The 21,586-nt window shown below is 38.0% G+C and overlaps 3 protein-coding genes across 9 annotated transcripts; 1 reads left to right on the top strand and 2 right to left on the bottom strand.

Moving 5' to 3' along the window:
- Positions 1–114: 114 nt before the first annotated feature.
- LOC107044689 (AFG3-like protein 2) lies at positions 115–5,236 on the bottom strand. The gene is made up of 10 exons (XM_015266657.2): positions 4,961–5,236; positions 3,901–4,027; positions 3,496–3,820; positions 3,294–3,387; positions 2,940–3,105; positions 2,687–2,822; positions 2,480–2,598; positions 2,142–2,417; positions 761–1,611; positions 115–485 (listed from the first exon to the last, which is right to left on the bottom strand). Exons 1-10 carry the CDS (start codon positions 5,045–5,047, stop codon positions 219–221), a joined length of 2,448 nt encoding a protein of 815 aa, XP_015122143.1. The 5' UTR covers positions 5,048–5,236; the 3' UTR covers positions 115–218.
- Positions 5,237–6,058: 822 nt separating this feature from the next.
- Positions 6,059–11,268, top strand: LOC107044715. Of its 2 annotated transcripts, none has more exons than XM_015266715.1 (5): positions 6,059–6,459; positions 7,205–7,433; positions 7,508–7,680; positions 7,990–8,277; positions 8,355–11,268. In XM_015266715.1, exons 1-5 carry the CDS (start codon positions 6,402–6,404, stop codon positions 9,584–9,586), a joined length of 1,980 nt encoding a protein of 659 aa, XP_015122201.1. In that variant the 5' UTR covers positions 6,059–6,401; the 3' UTR covers positions 9,587–11,268. The 2 variants fall into 2 exon arrangements, with proteins under 2 accessions (XP_015122201.1, XP_015122200.1); XM_015266714.1 differs by having other exon boundaries at positions 8,334–11,268.
- On the bottom strand, positions 10,209–19,237 carry LOC107044717 (vanin-like protein 2). 6 transcript variants are annotated; one of them, XM_015266717.2, is made up of 9 exons: positions 18,748–19,237; positions 17,398–17,456; positions 17,178–17,312; positions 14,663–14,800; positions 14,403–14,563; positions 13,936–14,150; positions 13,177–13,281; positions 12,249–13,109; positions 10,209–11,359 (listed from the first exon to the last, which is right to left on the bottom strand). In XM_015266717.2, the coding sequence occupies exons 1-9, from the start codon at positions 18,764–18,766 to the stop codon at positions 11,337–11,339; spliced, it is 1,716 nt and encodes a 571-aa protein (XP_015122203.1). In that variant the 5' UTR covers positions 18,767–19,237; the 3' UTR covers positions 10,209–11,336. The 6 variants fall into 6 exon arrangements, with proteins under 6 accessions (XP_015122203.1, XP_015122202.1, XP_015122205.1 ...); XM_015266716.1 differs by lacking the exon at positions 10,209–11,359 and having other exon boundaries at positions 12,120–13,109; positions 18,748–18,833; positions 18,909–19,237; XM_015266719.1 differs by lacking the exon at positions 10,209–11,359 and having other exon boundaries at positions 12,120–13,109; positions 18,905–19,237.
- Between the last annotated feature and the right edge of the window lie 2,349 nt (positions 19,238–21,586).

Genomic DNA, 21,586 nt, shown 5'->3' with positions numbered 1-21,586 from the left:
CGTATTCGCTCGATTTCCCAAATAAAATATTTCAATAATACAAATGGTGCATTTTTTATTAGTATTCTTCATTGTTTTTGTGTAAATAAACCTTGCCAACTGTGTAAAACAAACTATCAATGAATGTATGTTATATTTTTGTTGTTAAACTATTATACAAAGTACAAGTGTGGTACACGAGATGAACTTGAATCTACAGGTGGACCAGAAACATATAATTACAATCTCTGTTGGGATTCATCCTTGGGTGGCTTTGTCGACGCTGGGGGAACTTTGTCCTCGGGGAGTGATTCTTTCTTCTCTTTACCATCTTTCGAAATGTTCCAGTCTTTGAGGCCCTCTGGTAGGGAGGTGTCCTCCTCGAAGGAGCCAGTACCCTCGACAAATTGCTCGTACGTGGATTTTTCGGGGAAGGGTCGGGGTCCCAGGAGTTCAATCATGTCGTCTCTGCTTAGAATTTCTTTGGCGAGTAATCTTTCGCCCACCTGCACATATATTATGAGAGGATTATCATCGCATAACGTAAAATAGATGCATATTTTTAGTGAGCTGAAATTTTATTATTCACTTTGAGAAAAATTCATGAAATAATTGAAGAATTAGAGTTTGAAGTAATTAAAACTGTTTTTATCATGAAATACTCATAAAGAATTCACCCTTTTGAAATCGTCAAAAAACCACATATTTCAATTTTCATTAGTCATCCATAATGATGATGGAAAAGTAAAAGATAATTAACCATCCCAAAATGATGATTTACCTTCAACACATCATCCTTATGCTTCAACAAAAGTTCCGTCGTGCGTTCATACGCCCTCTTAATGAGATCCCTCACTTCCTGATCAATCAACTGTGCTGTAAATTCCGAGTACGGTTTATCCAACACCATTTCACCAGGTTGAGGCTGTTCAAAACTGATCTGACCCACTTTCTCATTCATACCGTAACTCGTTATCTGTGAATACGCTATTTTCGTTATTTTCTGTAAATCATCCTGTGCACCTGTCGTTATTCTGTTGAAGAATATCTCCTCGGAGACACGGCCACCGAGTGTCATGCACATACGATCGAACAATTGCTCGGTGGAGTAGAGATACTGCTCGCGAGGCAAGTATTGTGCGTAACCGAGGCCCTTGCCACGAGGAATGATTGATACTTTGAGAATGGGATCTGCATGCTCCAGATACCATCCAGCAACAGCATGCCCAGCCTCGTGATAAGCCACTGTTTTCTTCTCCTCGGGCTGCAGAACATTCGTCTTCTTCTCCATTCCAGCCACAACTCTGTCAATAGCAGCCTCGAAATTCTTCATCTCAATGTTGTTCGAGAGATCTCGTGCAGCGATGAGAGCTGCCTCGTTACACACATTGGCAATGTCAGCTCCTGTGAAGCCAGGCGTTAATGATGCCATTTTTCGTGCCAGTGCTTCTTTGTCGAGTGTCGTTTTGAGGGGTTTCAAGTGAACTTTGAATATCGATGCACGACCCTTAATGTCAGGGGCTGGCACGAATATCTGGCGGTCGAAACGACCTGGACGCAACAGCGCTCCGTCCAAAATGTCAATTCTGTTGGTTGCTGCTAGCACTACCACATTCGTCGTTGTGTTAAAACCTTTGAGGAGAATGCCAGGTATTATTGCCATATCGATATAAAGACAAATGGGATATAAACGATTGAATATTTTTGCATTGTGACGTTGTAATGGAGATTTTGTAGAACTGACTATATTCACTGATTGATTTTTAATATTTTAAAGTGAATAAATATTTATGTTGCTTCCTCCAATTTTCGTGTTCTAGCGTTTTTTATTAATTGTAGTTAACGACTCGACTGAAAGGAAAGAAGGAATTCATTCTGTATTTATTCTTCTCCATTTTAAATTGTGAAGAAACCTTAAAAAATCAGAGTAAAAAATTACAAGTAATTGGAAAATTGCAATCTTTCAGATGTCAGAAATTTATTTCTATTCGAATAATTTCTATTATTTAGTTTCATAATTTGATGATTAAAGATTTCTAAATTTATTACATGGCTCTTGAGATCCTAGTCTTGGATATTCTTATTCGAGGATATTTATGAGAAAAATTTCTCTCCAATTAATATAAACTTTGGTTGATTAATTGTTATATAAACTTCCTCACCATCCATCTCAACTAAAAGCTGATTCAACGTATTCTCCTGCTCCGAGTGGCCGGAGAAATTCCTGCCCCCACGTTTTCTCCCAACTGCATCAATCTCATCGATAAATAATATACAAGGAGCGTGTTTACGAGCCATGGCGAACATATCACGAACCCTTGATGGACCAACACCGACAAACATCTCGAGGAACTCTGAGCCAGACACTGTGATGAATGGAACGTTCGCCTCACCGGCTGTTGCCTTTGCCAAGAGTGTTTTACCAGTACCAGGGGGACCTGAGTAATTGTTTATTCATCTCAATCATGGGGGAATAATTTATTGACCTGCGAAAACTGACCTGTGAGGATTGCCCCCTTGGGAATTTTGGCACCAAGGTCTATATACTGTTGGGGATTCTTCAGAAAGTTCACAAATTCCATTATTTCGATTTTAGCTTCCTCACAACCAGCCACGTCCCTGATAAAGTCAATGGCAATTTCATCATTCAATATTTTTTGATTAACTACGTGAAGTAGATCACTGAAAAATTTAGGTTGATTTTTACTTGAATCGGACACCAATCTGATTAGAATTTATCAACTTTGCTGTCGACTCCATGACTCCACCGAATAGTCCACCTCCTTTTCCTCCTTTACCACCCATGAACGAAGCAGATCTGCGCATCGCAGATATTAGGAGTGCTGAAAATTCACAGGTGAGTATAAAACAAAATCATAATATTCGAATGAAATTATTTAATTACGTATAAAATCAGTTAATAAAATTAAATAAGTTTTTAATTATGAACTGTGACTTACCAACTATGAGAAGTGTTGGAAGGTATGAAACAATTGTTCCTGCCTCAACCTCTGATTTATAAATAACTGGAAGATGATTTTGGGGCTCAATGTTCAATTCTAGTTGAGCATTCTCGAGATTTCTTTCGAATGTATCGGCACTGCCGATGTTGAACCACAATGACGTCTAAATAGAGAATAATTTATTCATTAAATTAACAACCTTTTGTATCATTTGAAATACTTTGAAATGTCAAATGTTAAAAAACTAAAACTATTCAAGTATAACGGAGAAACCCATTCAATGAATAAATTGGACAGTTCTTTATTTCTCTACAAATTATTATTTTTTATTAATGAAATACTGAAACTCACCGAACCATCGATGCTCTGGCCAGGTAACAATCGCACTCGTACCCATTTTTTATTAACAACCTCCAATTTTTCGACTACACCTTTATTTAAATAACTGTGAAGAAGAATAAAAATTAATTTGATGAATAAAACAGATTGAATTTACAAGAATGAAGCCATGCAGACTTTGCTGGTTCTGAATAGATGATATTCATGTTTTCACCTGTATACAAATTCCCTCCACGTAATTTCCTTGCTGCCAACATCGAAGAAGGTCATGGCTCCGATAACACCAACAGCTCCAATGATCCCACCAATAATCCATTTATCCCTGTCGTTTCCTTCGAAGGGCTTGCCACCACCGGGTCCACCACCACTTCCTTTACTACTGGAGCTGAATAAACCTGATAAGAATTGATCTACTGGTGTTTGACTAGGTCTCAATGGTGGGCGTTTTAGAGGGGGAGTGGTGGTCTTCTGCTCTCCCTGGGCTGACTTGGCCTCCTTGGAGGCCTGCTCCGCCGATTTCGGTGGCTCTTTGGCACCACCTGGTAAATATATAAGTCGTAAACGTGAAAATGAACTCCGCAGTGGAATTTAATGAGCTCAGTTGATGGGGTATATTTGCCTGGCTTGAAGAATTTCTCAAATCCCTTTGGAACTTTCTCTGATAATAACCTCCATTGTTGCTGCAGTGAACGCTCCAAAACTGATAATCTTGGATCATGTTTCAGTAGTGATAACGTTCGGTTTAACTAGAGTAAAATTAGAACACGAGGATATTATTGAACCACAGGAGATAATATTTTATATGGGTTTGTTTGCTCTTTCATGGGTTGAAATAAGAGCCACGAATGGGGGAAAGAATTACTGAAATCTTTTTGAAATTTTCTGATAACAATTTCTATTATTAAGATAATTTTACGTAATTTATAGAATAAAATTGAATCAAAAATGAACTTTTGTCACACGTTATGTCACGAATGTTTGACGTGAGTTTGTTTACTCAAAAAATTGAGATTCCAGAAGTTAATTAGGTATGAACATCATTTAAAGAGAGTTATGAGGTATTTTCAAGATTCAAATACATTTTGGAGGAAAGAATTTCTAAAGTCCTTTTGAAATTTCTTCTGATAACAATCTCCATTGTTGCTGCTTAGAACGTCTTAACACCTTCGAGAATCTCAAGTTCTGGTGACGTCGAGATAAACTTTAGTTCATATAAAATAAAATTGAACCGAAAATGAACTGTGTAACGTGAAAATTCTTTTGCATGATTTTGTTTTCTCAAAAAATGAAGAAATTATTGTTGAGATAATGCAATTCCATGCAGACAATATTCCTAGGGGATTATTGGATATTGAAGAAACTCAAACAGGGGAAAAAGAATTTCCGAAATATCTTTGGAATTTTCCAAAGACATGTTCCAATATAATGCACACAGTGTCACAATTTTGCTCAGGGTTTGTTTACTCCAAAAATTAACAGATTGTCATTGAGAGAATTGAATTACACGTGACACTACTCCAAGGGAATAATGGGAAGTCTGGGGAGTGCAAATGATTCAGAAAATGTGCTCGAATGGGGGGAGACATGTTAACCCCTTCTGTCACAGTGAAGCAAATCCCATAAACTTGTTATATCACAACACTCCAACGTTTTTAGGTTAGATAAATGCAAGGGCCTACCTCTGTACGATTAATACGACCATTCTGCATAGACTTTAGCACAAATCTCTCTAATTTGCATGCCGATGATAACAACTGATGAGCCATATTACGTCAATTAATATTTTATGTATCATGTAGAGTATGATGAAATTTATTATTCGAGGGTGATATCGTTGATTCACTTGCGGTAAGAACCGGCTGGGTTACGCCATTTTTCATCATTTGGGATCATTCCGATCATAACCAAACCTCAAGTCTACTTACTCCGAAAATTATTTATAGGATTAAAAAATTGAAAACATTATCGAAAGCCATTTTATTAAAAAATTTCGAACAGCATTTTTGCGTTATATATATTTTTTTTGATTCATTCATTCGAGTCTGTGATTTTTATTCATTTTGAGGAATTATTCAGTCGCTGTTTTGATTAGGGAGCTGCGCTCCCACTCACTGCGCGTGCGCTACGAAAATCCAATATGGCTGATGACGCCGGGACGCGGACGCGCGGGTAATGTTATTCTCGCCTTTTCTTCCCTTTATTCGTCCAATTTAACGAATTAATTAATGCAATCCGGCGCAAATGGGAGTAAATACTGTTGTCAATTACTGATAGTTAATATTTATCACGATAAAAGACTCTAAAGTCATGAATTATTGAGGGAAAATATGGATGTATGGATGTGAGACAAAGAACTAAAGACTTTCGAGGCGAAAAAATCGCCAAATTACCTATTCCTTGCAAGAATGGGCTTGAACCGAAGACAAAGAATATTTCTAGACTAGTGTCGGCATTTCGTAATGCGTTTTATAACATTTCAATGACGAAAAGTGTTGATTAGTGAGGACTGAGTGATTAGTGCGTGTGTGTTCAGTGAAATTGTGTGGAAAACATCATCCGCAGCCGCCGCCGAGGATTTTCCTGAGTAAAATGGCCGAGAAAAGTGCAATGCCGGTGAGTACATTGAGATTTCCTTATTTATTGCGCCTAATTGTTCATAAAAAATGTTCGAAACATCGGGGTTGAGTTTTTTCGTGAGGGATTTTAAAATTTCTTCGTCGATCTCCGGTAGAGAGCGTCGTGCGGCGCGGTGTGCTCAAAGCCAGCTGATCCGAAAATAGCCCTAAGCCCAAACACTCCGATAAACCCCAACAAATAGCATTTGTCCGGAGTACCGGAGTCAGTAACCATGAAAACAGGCAATTATCGTTAGTATTTTATCAGTGAAAAGCGAGTGTATGACCAGTGGTGTACGGAATGCAATCCAATAAATTTCTATGACTCGTAACAGCGATAGTAGGCTGGCGAATCCATCGTGGATAACCTATTTCTCTCGCTTCTCTTGTTTGGTTTTTCTCTCGTTCTTCATCGCGAGTGTTAAAGTGCCACTCTGCAACGCATCTGGACCAATGAAACGAGAAAGCAACACTTGAGTAACGAAAAGTGTTATGATGCTACAGAATGCACTATTTTGATGCTGTCGTACTGACGATCTTAGGATTGGTCAATAATCTGCATTGTGAGTATATTTATCGTTTTATTTTTCCTTGTAATCTTGATGAAGCTGTTTTTTTATTCAACGCAATGGAGCTGAAACTAGCGCAAGATTTGAGTTAGGCGAATCTCGGGGTGAATAAATGTTGGGAAAAATTTGCTCATGTGATTGTTTGGCATTTAAACCCTCAAAAATGCCCTGAAGTGAATTTTTCGCTGTCAGATATTCTGCTAGTTTCTGCTTCATTTCAATGCAATGTTGTTTATTTAAGAAGAGAAGTAAGTCCTCTGATAATCAATTCCTCCGCTTATTTCATTCGAAACCAAGAAACCAAATGCCATTTCAATCTTCTGTTCTAATTTTTTTTTGTGTGGATTTTTTCATTCGATTTTTAGAAATTGACTGGTCAATGATCTTTGGGGATATTTGTAATTTTATTTTCGTTCTCAATCTTAACGTTGTTATATTTTAATTCCATGCAACGTAATTTATTGAAGAAAAGCATTTATTCCCTTCGTACAATCAATCAAGACAAAGAATTGAATCCCAATCTTCTGTTATAATTCCTATTTTTCTCTCGGTTTTTCATTAGTTTCTAATTGATTTGTACAAACTTTTGCACTCTAGGAAACTCGATTTTTAGAAATGGATTAGTCAATAATCTGCATTAATTTTCCTTCCTAATCTTGAGTTTGCAATATTTTTATTCAATACAATGTAATTTCTGGAAGGAAAAAATTGAAAAATATTCGATAATAAATTTCTGCAGGTGTCGAAATACTTCCCAATGTCACAAATCTATGGCCCACTAGTGCCAGGGCTAAACTGGAAATATCTCCTCAATTTGTCACTGGTATAGAGCCAAAGCTCATACTCCGAGGGAACAATGAGTCCTTAAATATGACATGCACAGCTGTACATCAAAATCCCGAAAAAAGTGATACATCACTCGACTACGTTGTTGATTGGAAAGTGCCTTCCCACGTTAGGGGTAATCCGTGAGTTCTCGAAAATATTTCATTTTAATCGAATTGCCCTGGAACAACTGCATTAATAGAATTTGTTATTTTAGCTCTAGTAAAATAACTACAGGCCAGGATACAAATATAGCGTGGTTGTGGTTCGAACATCTGTCAGAATACGATGCTGGGGATTATATCTGCAATGCAGTTACTACGAGCAAAGCTGTTGTGCCACCATTTATGTCTAATGAAATTCGTCTATCTGTGAAGAGTAGTAAGAGTAGTAAGTACATAAACAAACAATTTATAAAAGAAAAAAACGAGAGACGCGGAATAGCAATTACGTCACATGCGGCCCAGAAATTGTGAATTTCATTGAAATTTCATTTAAAATCCAAATTTTATTTCAATTTTTATCACATTATAGTTCCACTGAAATTTCCGGGGATTTCATCATTTGAAATTCAAACTTTGATGGAAAAATCCGTGGAAACTTTAAATTTCAACTCAAGTATTCCATGAAAATTACTAGAAATCAGGAAAATTAAAATTTCCTCCAATTCCAATTTCCTAAAAAAGAAAATATTTTTAGAACCCACATTCTGTGGGAAACAATGGTTCAAATGTCACTCGTCAACAATCTGCATAATGCAGAGATACGTGTGCGATGGAAAAGCCGACTGCTTAGAGGGAGAGGACGAGAATCCAGAGGCCTGTGGTCCAGACCCATGCTTCGGTAAAGTTCACTGTGAGGGTCGTTGCATACCCCCCGAATGGTGCTGCGATCATCGTAACTGCAGTGGCACATACGGCCTGAGGCCATGGCCACCAGAAACCCACGAAATTAGTTACGTGCAAACAGCATTTTACACTGTCATTGGTATGTAACAACTGTCCCTAATTGAGCATGACTCGACTTATTTCGTTAAAAAATAGCCAATTCTTGGTTTGTTGTAGGCTGTGCAATGGCATTTATGTTCATTGTTACGATACTGGTGATAGCCATATGTAGGGTACAAATAAAACGGGCTATGAACTCGAGATGGACACAGCAGAATCGTACTAATTGCACTACACGACGTGCAGTGCCAGTAGGAATACCTATGTACGATTTAGACGTCTATTTGAATCGCACTGCTGATAATTATCCCAGGGGAGTGAGCATAATGTACAATATTAACAGTGGCGTGCAGTTTGTGGGAAGGCCTGTGGAGCCACCCCCATACTCCGAGGTAATAGCATCGCCTCCTCGTGAAGGTCCACCGCCCCCTTACGTATCCTGCGAGAATCTCATCGAGCAAACAACGACAATTGGTGCCTGTGAAAGTACAACCAGTCAATCAGAACAAATTGAAACATCCACTTGTGATGCAACACCACTCAACAACGATCTCAGGGAAGAATCGTCTGGGTTCTCCGGGGTGGTCATAACATCTAGAAGCATACCTGGCCCCCAAGTACCCACTGTATCTCACATATCAACTAATAATTCGAGTGCAGTCAATTCTGCCAGTCGACCTAGACTCGCACTTCCTCAATCTTTCGATCTTGAGTACGTGGAGACTGATGCGTTGTTGTCGGAAAATTCGAATATTACCATTGCGAGTCCCAAGGAGACTCTTTGGAAGTCCTATGGGCGGCCTGGTGGAGCTAAAGCCAGGTGGCAGGAGGAGAGCCCCGATAAACGATGGTTTCGTCGTAAATCAGGAAAGAGTGCTGAGAGCTCCCCCTTGAAGAGCAAGGATCTGTCACTCGCTGATGCTGAGAATGAAGGGGTGTTCTTGGATACTGATCAGCAGGAGGGACGGCAGGACTTGTGTCAGGAGCCCGGCCCGAGCACGTCAGCTCTTAATAATGAGCAAATATCCATTTCAGGGGGGAATGTCGTGGCTGTTGATGATGATGATGAGAGGGTCAATGAGTTTAGTGGTGATGGGGTCGGTTCATCTGGAATGGATAACAGTGCTTTGGGATTAATGACAACACTAGCTTTTTCTGTTCAACCTAGTCAACCACAGAATACATTAACTGATACACATGCGCAAATAAATGAGTCTTCCACTAGTATGTCTACCACATTAGTATCGTCTAGTGATCAGCGGACTGAAACCAATGGCCAAATGTCGGCTAGTGAACCCCTAGTTCTACCATTACGAGAATCGTTCATTGGAGTTCAGAAGAACAGTTAATCAATTGATATTAATCGACTTCCTGTTATTTTCAATCATGCTTCCAGTTTTATTTGACAGATCAGTATATACACTGAGAGAAAGTAAAATTTTTGGGGGTGTTGTCTCAATTGTCAATGCCATTTAGAGGAGCAGCGTTTCTCGATTCTGAAATTATCAAGATTACACTCGACACGAGTATTTCTGGGTGGGATGACGGATTAGTTAGGCTGATACTGGAGATGTGTGTGATAATTTGAGGGAGAATCAATTGGAGAAAAATCTATTCTTGACAAATATTTGGCATTTTTATGTTATGCCATAATTACTTCATTTTTTATTGGTTTCTACCAAATAATTTGATTATTTCACCAATCTCATAGTTTATCGAGACAAAATTTTTGACATTTTGAGGAGTAACTAATACACTTCATTTTTTATAATGTGTGTCGATAACAAAAAATAATATTTCCAGTTGATTAATATGTACGCAATTATCTAGATTTCCGTTCTTGGGAAAAGCGAATGATGTTTTGTTGAAATTTTTTATTTCTCTCAGTGTACCTTCGCATCGTCGTTAATGTACATATAATAGAGAATATTTGTATGAAAATTATTACAGATTAGTGCATTTTGGGTACTATTGTATTCTAAATGTTTATTTTTATTGTTAAATGTTTCGATGGATAGTCGTTGCTTGCCAATAATACGAAATCATGGTATTTTCGTACTTAACGGTATCTGGAGCACTGCACGTTTTTATTTTATTCTTGAGACTTTTTGGAATTTATGGAGTGAATGGGATTGTCGATGGGACCAACATTGTTTCTCTTTTTTTTTCAAATTTATTATCATTGAATTTATGTGCGTCATCGGTATCATGAGAGAGTGATGTTTTGAACCCACCGATACGAATGCTATCTCCAGAATTGTCTGTCAACTTGATGATGGAATTTCAATGGTGTTCTTAGATGTAATAAATATTATCCCTTTGAGGTAATGAGGAAATTTTAATCCTATTAGTATCATCAACGTGGTTGAAGATAAAAAATGTACACTTGTTTTTACGTGCTTCCAAAGATTACCTAACAGACGAATCATAGCCTATGTCTCTTCGAATAATAGTGAATTGCTTGGTTGATCGTTGAGTGGTGATAAATGATCTTGAACCTCGTGTGAACTATATGATAGACAATAACGTTGACCACCTCTCTCTGTTTTCAGTTTCAACAATTTAATATTTTATAGTTTCAGTTACAATCTCAGAGTTGATGAGTAGTACATTTGCATATCAAATTGTATACACGTGTTACGATTGAAGATTCAATCTTCTTTTTTCTTCATTTTGAATTGTGCTTTGATGAAATGTTTAACGAGTTGCAATGGATAGTTTAACAAAATGCTACAATCATATATTTTTAATACGCCTGCACCCAGAATCAATCGAATTGATAATGCACCAAGGGTAAAAAAATGGATGAATATATATATTTTTAAATTTCCGCAGAATTGCAGATAGTGCAGTTTTATTGCAGATGGCCTAACATTCCGATTAGGCTTATCTTTACTGTTTACTTAAAAGCACACTCGATTATACACGAGTTATCGATTGTTTCAGTTGGTTGAAATATACAATGTATTTTAATTATGTCGATTGTAAATTGAGAATTATGGAGAAATACATGAACTATGAGAATATTGAATCAGACTTTTATTCTTGAGGTTTTTTGAAGTATCCAAGGTCGGTCTTCATCAGACGTGCTTATAGGGACTAATTATTTATCTGCTGGAAATCTGAATAACAGAGCAAAAGAAGGTTTTATGTAGTCTTGGCAGTATTTTGATAATTTCAGGAATTGAAATGTTAGTAGTTATTGAAGAATATTTGTAACATTCAGGGATTTATTATAAGTTATGGAAATATTAGGTAGAAGCTCTCTGATTGCACTTACATTCTTCAGTTTCCCGGATTATTTTTTAACTGTTGAAGTCGGTTTTTTATGGATTCTCTATTCTTATATTTGGAAGAGCGCTTTCTTCGGGACAGTTTGACTTTTCATAACATTCACCTCTTTAAATTTGTTCATATGATCTTTTGTAATTCAAAACGTCAACTGAACTCATTAATTAATTTATTTATACCTAAAATTTTGTTGATAATTACGTTATTTTTCGGTTTTTCACGAGCAAAGGAGTATTTTTGGACTATTTGATGACTTCATCTGTTTTTACTTCATTTTTACATCGCCAGAAGCGTTTTATACTATCTTCGCAGTATTTTGATGAACTCAGGAGATGGAATGTTAGCAATTTTTGACGACTTTTTATAGAACCACAGGATTTATCAGGAATTATAAAGACAGTCATGCAAAGCATCAAACTCACAACATAGGGGTCATTTGCTGAGGTCAATTGTATAATCTGATTAAAATGTAATCACTCATCACTTAATTATTACGTTTAGAAAAGCATTTTGATCAGCTGAGGATTTGGACTGTTAGTGATCATTCGGGTCTTGTTAAAACATTCAAGGATTCATCAGAAATCATAATAATTGTGTTCAGAAGCTCTTTAATCAAAATCATAACACGGTTGAAAGTGTTCCCCAGGGGCAGTTTTCAACCCCCTTTAGAGTTTTTCGAACTAATTTAGGATTGTTGAAGTCTTTTGTACGGTATCTCACCTTTCGTCACTTCATTTCCGCGTTTGTAACCACTACACTTGTAGTACCATAGGAGAGCCGCCGAGGCTACCAGAAGAAGGACAAAAAGCAAAGTCTGGACTGCTACAGCTACTGACCACGAGGTATTTCTTAGTGCTCTTGGGGGTGGACGCACATCCCTCTCGAATTTTCTCGCGTAGAGACCCAGTGTCTGCACGTTCTTAGCGCGTTCATTGAGAACAGCCTCGATGTGCACCTCATCACCCTCGATTTTCTCACTGTACGTCCAGTCGAGTGGCATGAGCGATGAGTTAACCGAGTTTGGGAATATCAGAAGATTCTCTAGATTGACGAAAGTTGCGGTGATTTTCACCGAGGTGAATGTAGTTTCCGAGTTCATTCGCAGTCCACAACTGTTGATGGAGTCGTTACCGCAGAGAACCACCCCACAGGCTTGATATCCGATGGTGGTGTGATGCACAAATGTCCTGATGCCATCCACCACCGTCAGTCTGTATCTCGTGCTCGAATCGACTCTCGATGTTTCAACTGTGAAGTCACAGCAAAAGTCTCTTTGGCAGAGTTTCTCCTGCCTGATTATCGAGTTGATGGGACGTGTTTCATACGTCGGAAGGCCAGGGTCTTGCCAGAGGTTGAAATCGCTTGGTGAATTGGAATCACGTTCCACTCCCAATTCCGTTTGCTCAGACCGTTTTCTTCTCAATTCGTCGTGTCTTGGTTCAGTGGTTTTCACTGGGAATTCCCTGCGCAGTGACGCTCGGATGCTTTCTGTCAGGAGTTTCCGAGACTTCTTCGGCACGTCCGCGATGAGGAGCTCATCACCCCTCGCGCCTATTGTCGCTTTTGCAATTCCCTTCTTTCCTGGGAATGATAAAACGAGTTCATTGGGGGATTCGATCGGGGGGTTAGGGCGAATGGAGGGTTGTACCTAGGTATATTCCACTTCCAAAACTTGCCAAGTGGGGTCTGTTGTATCCTGACGCGAGGAAATTGACGTCCTCGGAGTACGCCCATTCGGACTGCGCTTGGATCGCTGCAATGAAGTATCATTTTGAGTTCTGAATTTTTGAATCAATCGAGAGTATTTTTAATTGAGTAGTTCTTAACGAATTACGTTAGCCTCATTAAGTCACGGATTCGTGAGACGATTTTGGTGACATTAATTTTTTATGATTTATTGAAGTTCCGAGTTTATTGGCAATGTCAAATGAATTCAAATATGGCAGAACAATGCTGTATAGAAGAGCATTTCACTGGAGAAAAAATAACTAAAGTACTGGGATAAATGACTCAGATTTGGGGACGCAATGCACTAAAAAGCGGGAAAGTTGCGTCTCAATTTCGGGCACTAGTTTTTCTAGTGTATAGATCGTTAGCGTGGACTTGAGGATTGACATTGTCTGAATGCCCATATGCAATGCAAATTGGAACTCCCTGAATTCAATCGATATAGCTCACTCTGGGTGCATGGAAATGTCGAAGCCACATTGGAAATGCGCGTGTCGGGGTAACTTTCGTGGATGCCCTACCAAATTCTAACGAAAACCAAATGGGAAACTCAATTTACGAAGTCCGACAACCCAGCAGCTGAGGTATATGCGAGGTTTGCCATGGGTTCCAGGCAAACTGCTAAGTTGACTACTTTTTCGACGAATTAATTAGAGTTTAGAGTGACAATTTTATTTACCTGTTAGAAAAGGCAGCTCGGAGAACCACGCGGTCGAATAGACGATGTCCGTTACGTGGTGAATTCTCGTGAGGTTCAGGGCAGGCTCTTTGAACAGCATGTCGAAGCAGATGAATGTTCCGAATGTAACGTTGAAGTCTGTATCAAATGTTACTACTTCCGGGCTTTGGAGAATGTCGAATTGGGACTCGTCGAACAGATGGGTTTTCCGATATCTGGAAGGAGATAATTTCTCGAAACCTTTCAGGCAAATTATGATGAATTTCGTCATTGATCATTTACGACTTTATGAAAAATCGATAGAAAATGGAAATTCAGTTTAATTATCCCACGAAATTTCAAATTTTTCTAACAGTATCAAAACAATAAATTCAATGCCTATTATTTTATTTCGCGATTTATGATGCATCTTATTACGGAAAGTATTGGCTATAATTTTTGTGGATAGACAGAGAAAAATCTTGTACTTTGCTATTATTTTTCCATCACGATCGAAAACAGCTTGGCAGTTGAAGAGAAATTTTCCATCTTCAGGGCATCGTTCACCATCACAGGGCAATTTCTCAGCAATATTGATGACAACGTACATCTTACCCTCCCTCGCTGCACACGATATTCTCTTCAGTGCCTATCAATCACAAATTCAAACAGCCAATAAACCCTAGAGCATGCTGCGGATGTTGTTGATGAATAATCTTTTGTAATTGATGAATCGTTATTTTCTCACTTTGTGAACAGCTGTGTCATTCCGCATGCAGGGATTGTAATCAACTGGGATGAGTGTTGACCAAGGCTCCATTGCTTCTCGCCCCGGTAAGTCCAGAGTAGTCAGACCATCCTCGGGGAATACTATTATATCGACTTCCTGCGAGGAATCAGAATTCAATTTTAGATGGTGAATGCATAGTGCTCCTAACTGTCGGGTATGGTCCTTTGTTTACTGAGCCAAGTTGCAGCCCTCGCACTACCAATCTCCTACCATCCCCCCGTTATGTCGTAACTGAAAGGCGATATAGACGTCGCTCGATTTCTCAAACCACTTCATGTTAGGTAAGCGCAAGCACTTTCATGTAGACCCTTCTCAACTTCTCTTCCCTTTGAGGATTCGACATGATATTATTCCTCTTGCAAGCATCGGCGATTTTTTTTTATTACTGTTTCGGGGACTTTGATGCATGCAAATGGTCGGAATATTATTTTGAAATAATAATGTTTTGACATGCCATCATATTTGAAACAGAAAATTTTAGTGAAAAACCTAGTATGCTCGCCAAAGGATTCTATTGGCTTTTGTCTATTTCTAATGAACATTATACAAAGTTGTCTCATCATTTTCTATCGATATTTGTCAGAGGAAAGTTTTTCTATAAAGAATTCCCAGGCCTCAATTTTTCTAGTTCGTTTTTCAATTTTTTGAAACGAAAACCATTCTTCCAAAACTTCTATAGGAAAAATCGATAATTAATGTCTGTTGATTTACTTCCATGAATCATGCGAAAAAGCTAGATTTTCTATTGAATTTTTCCTTACCTAAACTTATAAAATAACAGAGCAATATTTCTGATTCCCGTCAAAATATTCCGAAGCCAATTTCCCTCACTTCAAGAAGAGAAAAATTCTTCCCGTTCATAACCAGAGAAATTAAAAAAGTATCAATGAAACCGCTGTCGCAATTAAGTTCTTTCCATTTCCTAATCCGATAAAAGCCCCAACCAACGAACCGTGAATGTCTCCCTTATTTTTAAATCGCTTTCCCGTGTCCTTTTATTGCAACTTGTGTTTCTCTTCATCATTACCACCCGTGAGAACTCCACGGGACAGTTAATGAAATTATCCAGCATATTGCAGACACTCCCCTGCCGGGATGTCTGGTCGAGTGTCCTAATGACATTAACTGTGAAGCAGACGCGTCTCAAAGATCACATCGCGTTCTCAGAGAGGAAGAGCTTCCTTGAGTTGGATACAACGTCAATGAAAGTATTTTTAGATGTATCAATTTTTCATCATTCTTATTTAATTTGGAGAAAATTGGTTCGGTTATTTCTGTATTACTTTCCACCGGTTTGGACGAACCTTGAGGTCGTATTGTTATTATTCAAGCCGGCCTCGATGATAAAACAGAGTGGCTATCAACGGGGCTTCCGTTCGGGGGAAAAATGAATAGTAAAATTTGTTCATTTGCTCAGTTGTACGACATTTATCAATACTCAAAGGCAATTCTCCACTTGTTTCAGAATACAGCTGGGTGTCAGTTTGGACTGTGGCATTGGCTGAGGGGTGAGTGGTTCAAACGAATTATACTATTCTTGAAGGAAAAAGTGAATTAATTGAGGTAGAAAATTGAAAATAGAATATTTAGGGATGTGTTTGAAGCGGTGAAGTCATTACGACGAAAAATAACATACGGAGAATAAACTTCAGGAAAAATTACGGTACAAAACGTAAAAACGATGCAAATTCACTTTCCGGATTTTTTACGTAGAGAATCGGAGAAAATCTGGAGGAAAAATAAATTTTCTCTCTCGAATTCCGGGAGTTTTATAGATGGGAAGGTATTACGTCACAATTACGTCGAACAACATAGTTTTTACGTGATTTCTACTTTTTGGAAGTTTTTATCAAGTGGTCAACATTTTGACTGAAATTTGAAGGGATTTCCTCATTGAAAATTCAGATAAATATGTCCGTGAGGTTTCAATTAATTGGAATTTCAACCTAATTTGGCACAGAATATTCCAGTTCTGATGGCAAAATCAAGAAAGTTTGTAAATTCGCGTCTCTCTGTCGCTAAAAACTTGAAATTCCATTTAATTTGAGTGAAATTTGAACTTTCATTTTTTCCATGATTTTTCTCGAATTGTAATTAAATTTTCAATTATTCTCATCCTCGTATGAGAAAAAAGTTCAATATTCTCCAGTCATTGCATAATAACTAATTTTCCAACGTCAATACACGGAACAAAATTCATGGGAACCGGTTTTTGTTATTCATTTAAATCCCCTCAGAATATTAAGAGCATTCTTCGAACAGTACATGTTTCAATTAACGAAATGAATGCCTATCAGCGATGTCGAAACCTGCGAGATACATTTTCCCCACAACATTCTATACTCAATCATTAATCAATGGAAAATATAGAAGTACATAAAATTCGGATGATGGTTCAATCGAAAGCCAAATTGGAGCGCGTGTCGATTTCCAGGAATTCGTAAAAACAAAATTCGAAATGTGTAGTTGTTACCGAAGCGGCAGCCCGTTGGATGAAGCTCACATATCTTCTACTATTTGCATCAATTGGCGAACTATTGGTATTTGAAACTTGCGGGTTAAATTCAACAACAGCTGCTCTGTACGTATCCGCCTCGGGTGTGGACCACTGAAAAATATTATCCAATTATTACAGGCCGACTCGATTCTCCCTTTGCTCCGGGGATATTCCCAGAAATTCAGTTTTTAATCACCTGATGAGATAATTGGATAACTGCCAGAAGGCAAATACAGGGCAATTCCATCCTAATACCTGCGGAAAGAAAGAGCAAAGGGAATTTACTGTGTGTAAGCATCATCAGCCTATCTACACAATGATTATAATGTTTGCCGCCTCTGTGTACATGGAATAGTTGCATGCATGGTGTGTTCGCCCATACGTAGCTTTGTTCGGTGGACTATTGCGATGGGTTCACACTTGGGCAAGTAGAAGTGACTCAACTCACAATGTTATTGTACTTTATAGTACACATCGGAGAAAAAAAAAGTTATTTCTAGGGACGTGTCATTCGTTTTTAAATATTTTGTCAACAATTTTCAGGGACATCATCCCCAGTTTTCTGAGTAATGTCACTGACATTATTCTATAAAAATCATTGATAATCGGGGCATTTGATAAAATTATTTAGCTGAAATTTTCGGTGCGCTTTTTGAAAATTTTCCTCCAATATAGAATGAAAAAGAATTTTAACAATTAATTAATTGAAATTCAGAAAAGATTTTTTAATTTCATTTGATAACCGTTTGGTAAATTTTTGATCAATCGCCAATTTGTATGAGAAATTGATCCATCGAAAAAATTTCTCCCATTCGATAAATTCAATCAAGTTTGTCTGCCAGAGTAGATGGCGAAAGCATGTATGCGTTTGAAAACAATCCCGCAATAATCTACAATCAGTTGTTAAATTTCCACAACTAGTTGTTGAAATTCATCAGTTTTCTTCGTGCATGCAACCGATAGGAGTGAGAGTATAAGTACAGTTACCTCCTCAATCTTTTACTTCAATTCATTCGATTTTTTAACTTAAATACTGCAGACCCTGTTCACCACAATTCTATCGTAAAATGTTATTCTTGTTCCACGCGGGGGGAAACGATGACGCGCGCGATAGAAAGAGATAATGTTATATCTTATCGCAGATCGAATACCCCTTGTGCATCAGAATTTAATCAAGTGGGCGAAACTTTCCCCCCAATTACTCCGATACGAATGTTTTAATTAACCTCGTCGTACCTCGTTTTCGCGTTTTCATTGTCTGCACAGAGTACCGGCGAGTAATTTCTTGTTATCTCTACATTATTCAGTTTCTGGAGTACAATTCTCACTTCGTATTGTGCCATCTCGCGCTGCACAAAACAAATTGATTTATCTGACGGCAGCAGTTCCCACCGGGTCGTGCTTTGTCATTCGCGTGCTAGCAGTTTTTTTTATTTTTTTAGGAATGGTCAGATATCTTCATTATTATGTAAGAATGTAATGATTAGGAATTAATGGAGGCCATGGGAGAAAATAATGGGTTTCATTGCCAGGAGAATATGCTTACAATCAATGAAACTGTTCATCTAGCTCTTCCCCCAACAAATTCTGTGAAATTCTATTTATGTCCAACACATCTATAACAAAATCGCACTGCAAAGATGCATAATTTTCAATAAAAATCGGTTTTTTATTTGAATTTTAATAAAATCCTGGAAGAGTACCAACAGAGGTTCGATATAATTTCTCAGGAAAAACGCTGGGGTTTTCCAGTCAATGTTTTCATACGTGCGCAATGCCTCTCCTACTTTCACACAATTCAATTCAGTCGCACTATCAGTTCACTGGTTGTAAACGAGGTTAAGATATGTCAGAAGGCTCTTCACCTCCGAAATCACTCGAATAGCTAACGTTAATCGCAATGTTATTTCCAACTCTCCGGAGATCACGGCAATTCGCTCAAGTCCACTGTCCAACTACTGTCACAACATTTGTGTTCAAGTTCTGGTTTATTTGATCGGTGAATGTAGATGCAAGATGAACCGTCTTACTGCACATATAAAATCACGTGTTACGCTGAGCGATGCATGCATCGCGCCGCTTGACCTTGACGGCGCGGGGATTCCCGTGATTCACCTCCTCCAGTTTACTAATGAATTGCCACACATTTAGTAGAGATGTTCGGTAGTATTTGCAGTTCTACTACGTCCACAACTTTCCTCGAGTAGATCTTGGTAAATAAATGAGGACAAGTTGTGTTTTATCGAGTGGAAAAGTACAGACGAAAAGAGGAAAAATGGGTAAATCGAGATGAAAATATTTTCCAGGCAATTTATTACGTATAAAGGAGTTAATCTACTATACCAATTCAATATTTATTTTTCATGCACGAGAAATGACGGAGATGAAATTATTTGGAGAGAAAATTATTGCTATTAGTGCAGTGAATGGGTTGATTCGGTAATGCAAATTCTAATTTTTGCTCATTCGTCCAAAAATTTTCGTAATCTCTCAATTTCATAGTTTTTTAAAAATCAGCACAGGAATATGAAGGATTCGAATAAAACAAAACTCTTCATTTGAATTTACAATATTTTTGTTGATAAACATTCCACATTGCCTCAAATTTCCCTATTTATTTCCATAAAATGTTTAAATTTCACGAAATGAATAATTCATTTAAATGATTGATAAACCAAAATATTAAGATTTTATGACGATGACAAGCATTCCACATTACCTCAAATTTCTCTATTTATTTCCACAAAATGTTTAAATTTCATAAAATGAATAATTCGTTTAAATAATTCATCAAAACTGGAATAAAAATCAAGCTGGGGTTTGATTAAAAGTTTCATTACGAGTTGTTTTTCAACAAATCCGTTTATTTCATTCAAACAAAGTTTATTTATTTCAAATGCACCATTTCTGGGTGAATCCTCGAGACTGATTTATCTTGTTTCCGTGCATTCCGCCGAATGTAACAGAACCAATGAAAAATTTTCCGGATTAAAAACATTTGTTCAACGTGAAAATAATTCCTTCAGTTTACTGCTCTGTTGACTTATCACAACGAAGTTAAACACATGTGGAAGACTATTCAACTTCGAAAAGCATCGCCAACTTTCGAGAATCCGCTCGAACCGAATTGAAATCGTCAGCCGAATGGATAAACTTGATACGACGAAGAGTAATGCAATAAGACACTACCCCTCACCCTGCGGCATTCTGCTGTGTAAACCCGGACGATGTTTCCTCCATTGTTGGCGCAAGCAACCGCTCAAAGTTCCTCCACACACACTTGAGTTCGTTGACATGTCACAACATTCACCGCACCCCGAGAGAATCAAGAGCTGGCAACTCAACTCAGGAATCTTCAAACATATTTATGCTTCTTGCAGGCACTCTTAGATAGGGGGTAATAAAAGTGTCGCAGGATATTTGGAGGAGGTATATCTGGAGTGATAATAGTGGGGAGCTCTGCCAAGTTTGTGAAGGGGTGTGTTGAGCAGCCAAATCCCTCATCCTCGGAGTTTCATGATATCATAAAAACAATATATTCAGGAATGAGGTGAACGGCGGGAGTATTTCAGTGCGCTATCGCTGAACCCTTTATCCGCTTTCTCGCTCTGATAAACCCTGCGATACCTGATGGTATTTTCCGCACTCGGAAATGATAATTTCAATGTCAGCTTTGGTTCTGATAATTCGAGGATTTTCCGCGCCGTGAAAAATGTAAAAAACGAGGTTTACGGTGGGAAAACTTTGGACGTGGAGAAAAAGTCGAGGATTACGGGGGAATTTCTTAGTTTATGTCAAGAAAAAATGAAAAAGGAGTCGTGGAATTTTTACGCTCACACAGCAAAAATGAATGTCTGAATTTCACACACATTTTGTAGACATTTTTCGGACACTAAAAAACGTCTTAATTCAACTAAAATTTACACTTTTCATAGTTTTCCATAAAACCTTGAATTTTTAATGACAAAATTCCTTGAAATTTCAGTGAAACCATAATGCAATAAAAAAATTTGTTTTGTTTTACGAACCGTAAAATTTTCTGTGATTGTCTGGTTATTTTTTTTTCTCAATTTTCATCTCCGTGTAATCCTATGCGCCTTTCGTGCTGTCCAGTAACCACTGAATAAAAAGAGCTATTGATTGATATTGTCGTGACACCGAAACGAAGTTAGGGATCACGCGAGACCACCGAGTATACCCTAATGGAAGTGCATTTGAATTGATTCAACACTCAGTACCATTTACCGAACAGATAACTTTGAAATCAGGCCATATAGTACGTCTGATACCTTGATAATATCCTCAAATTTCGTGGGTGCACTTTGCAAACGTGTAATGGGTAGATATAACGTATTCCGAGTGGAGGAAAGCCATTTATATTGGGG

Source organism: Diachasma alloeum, unplaced genomic scaffold, assembly GCF_001412515.2.
Source record: "Diachasma alloeum isolate Michigan unplaced genomic scaffold, Dall2.0 Dall_scaffold_00782, whole genome shotgun sequence".
Lineage (NCBI taxonomy): Eukaryota > Metazoa > Arthropoda > Insecta > Hymenoptera > Braconidae > Diachasma > Diachasma alloeum.
This window is presented reverse-complemented; position numbering and strand designations above follow the sequence as displayed.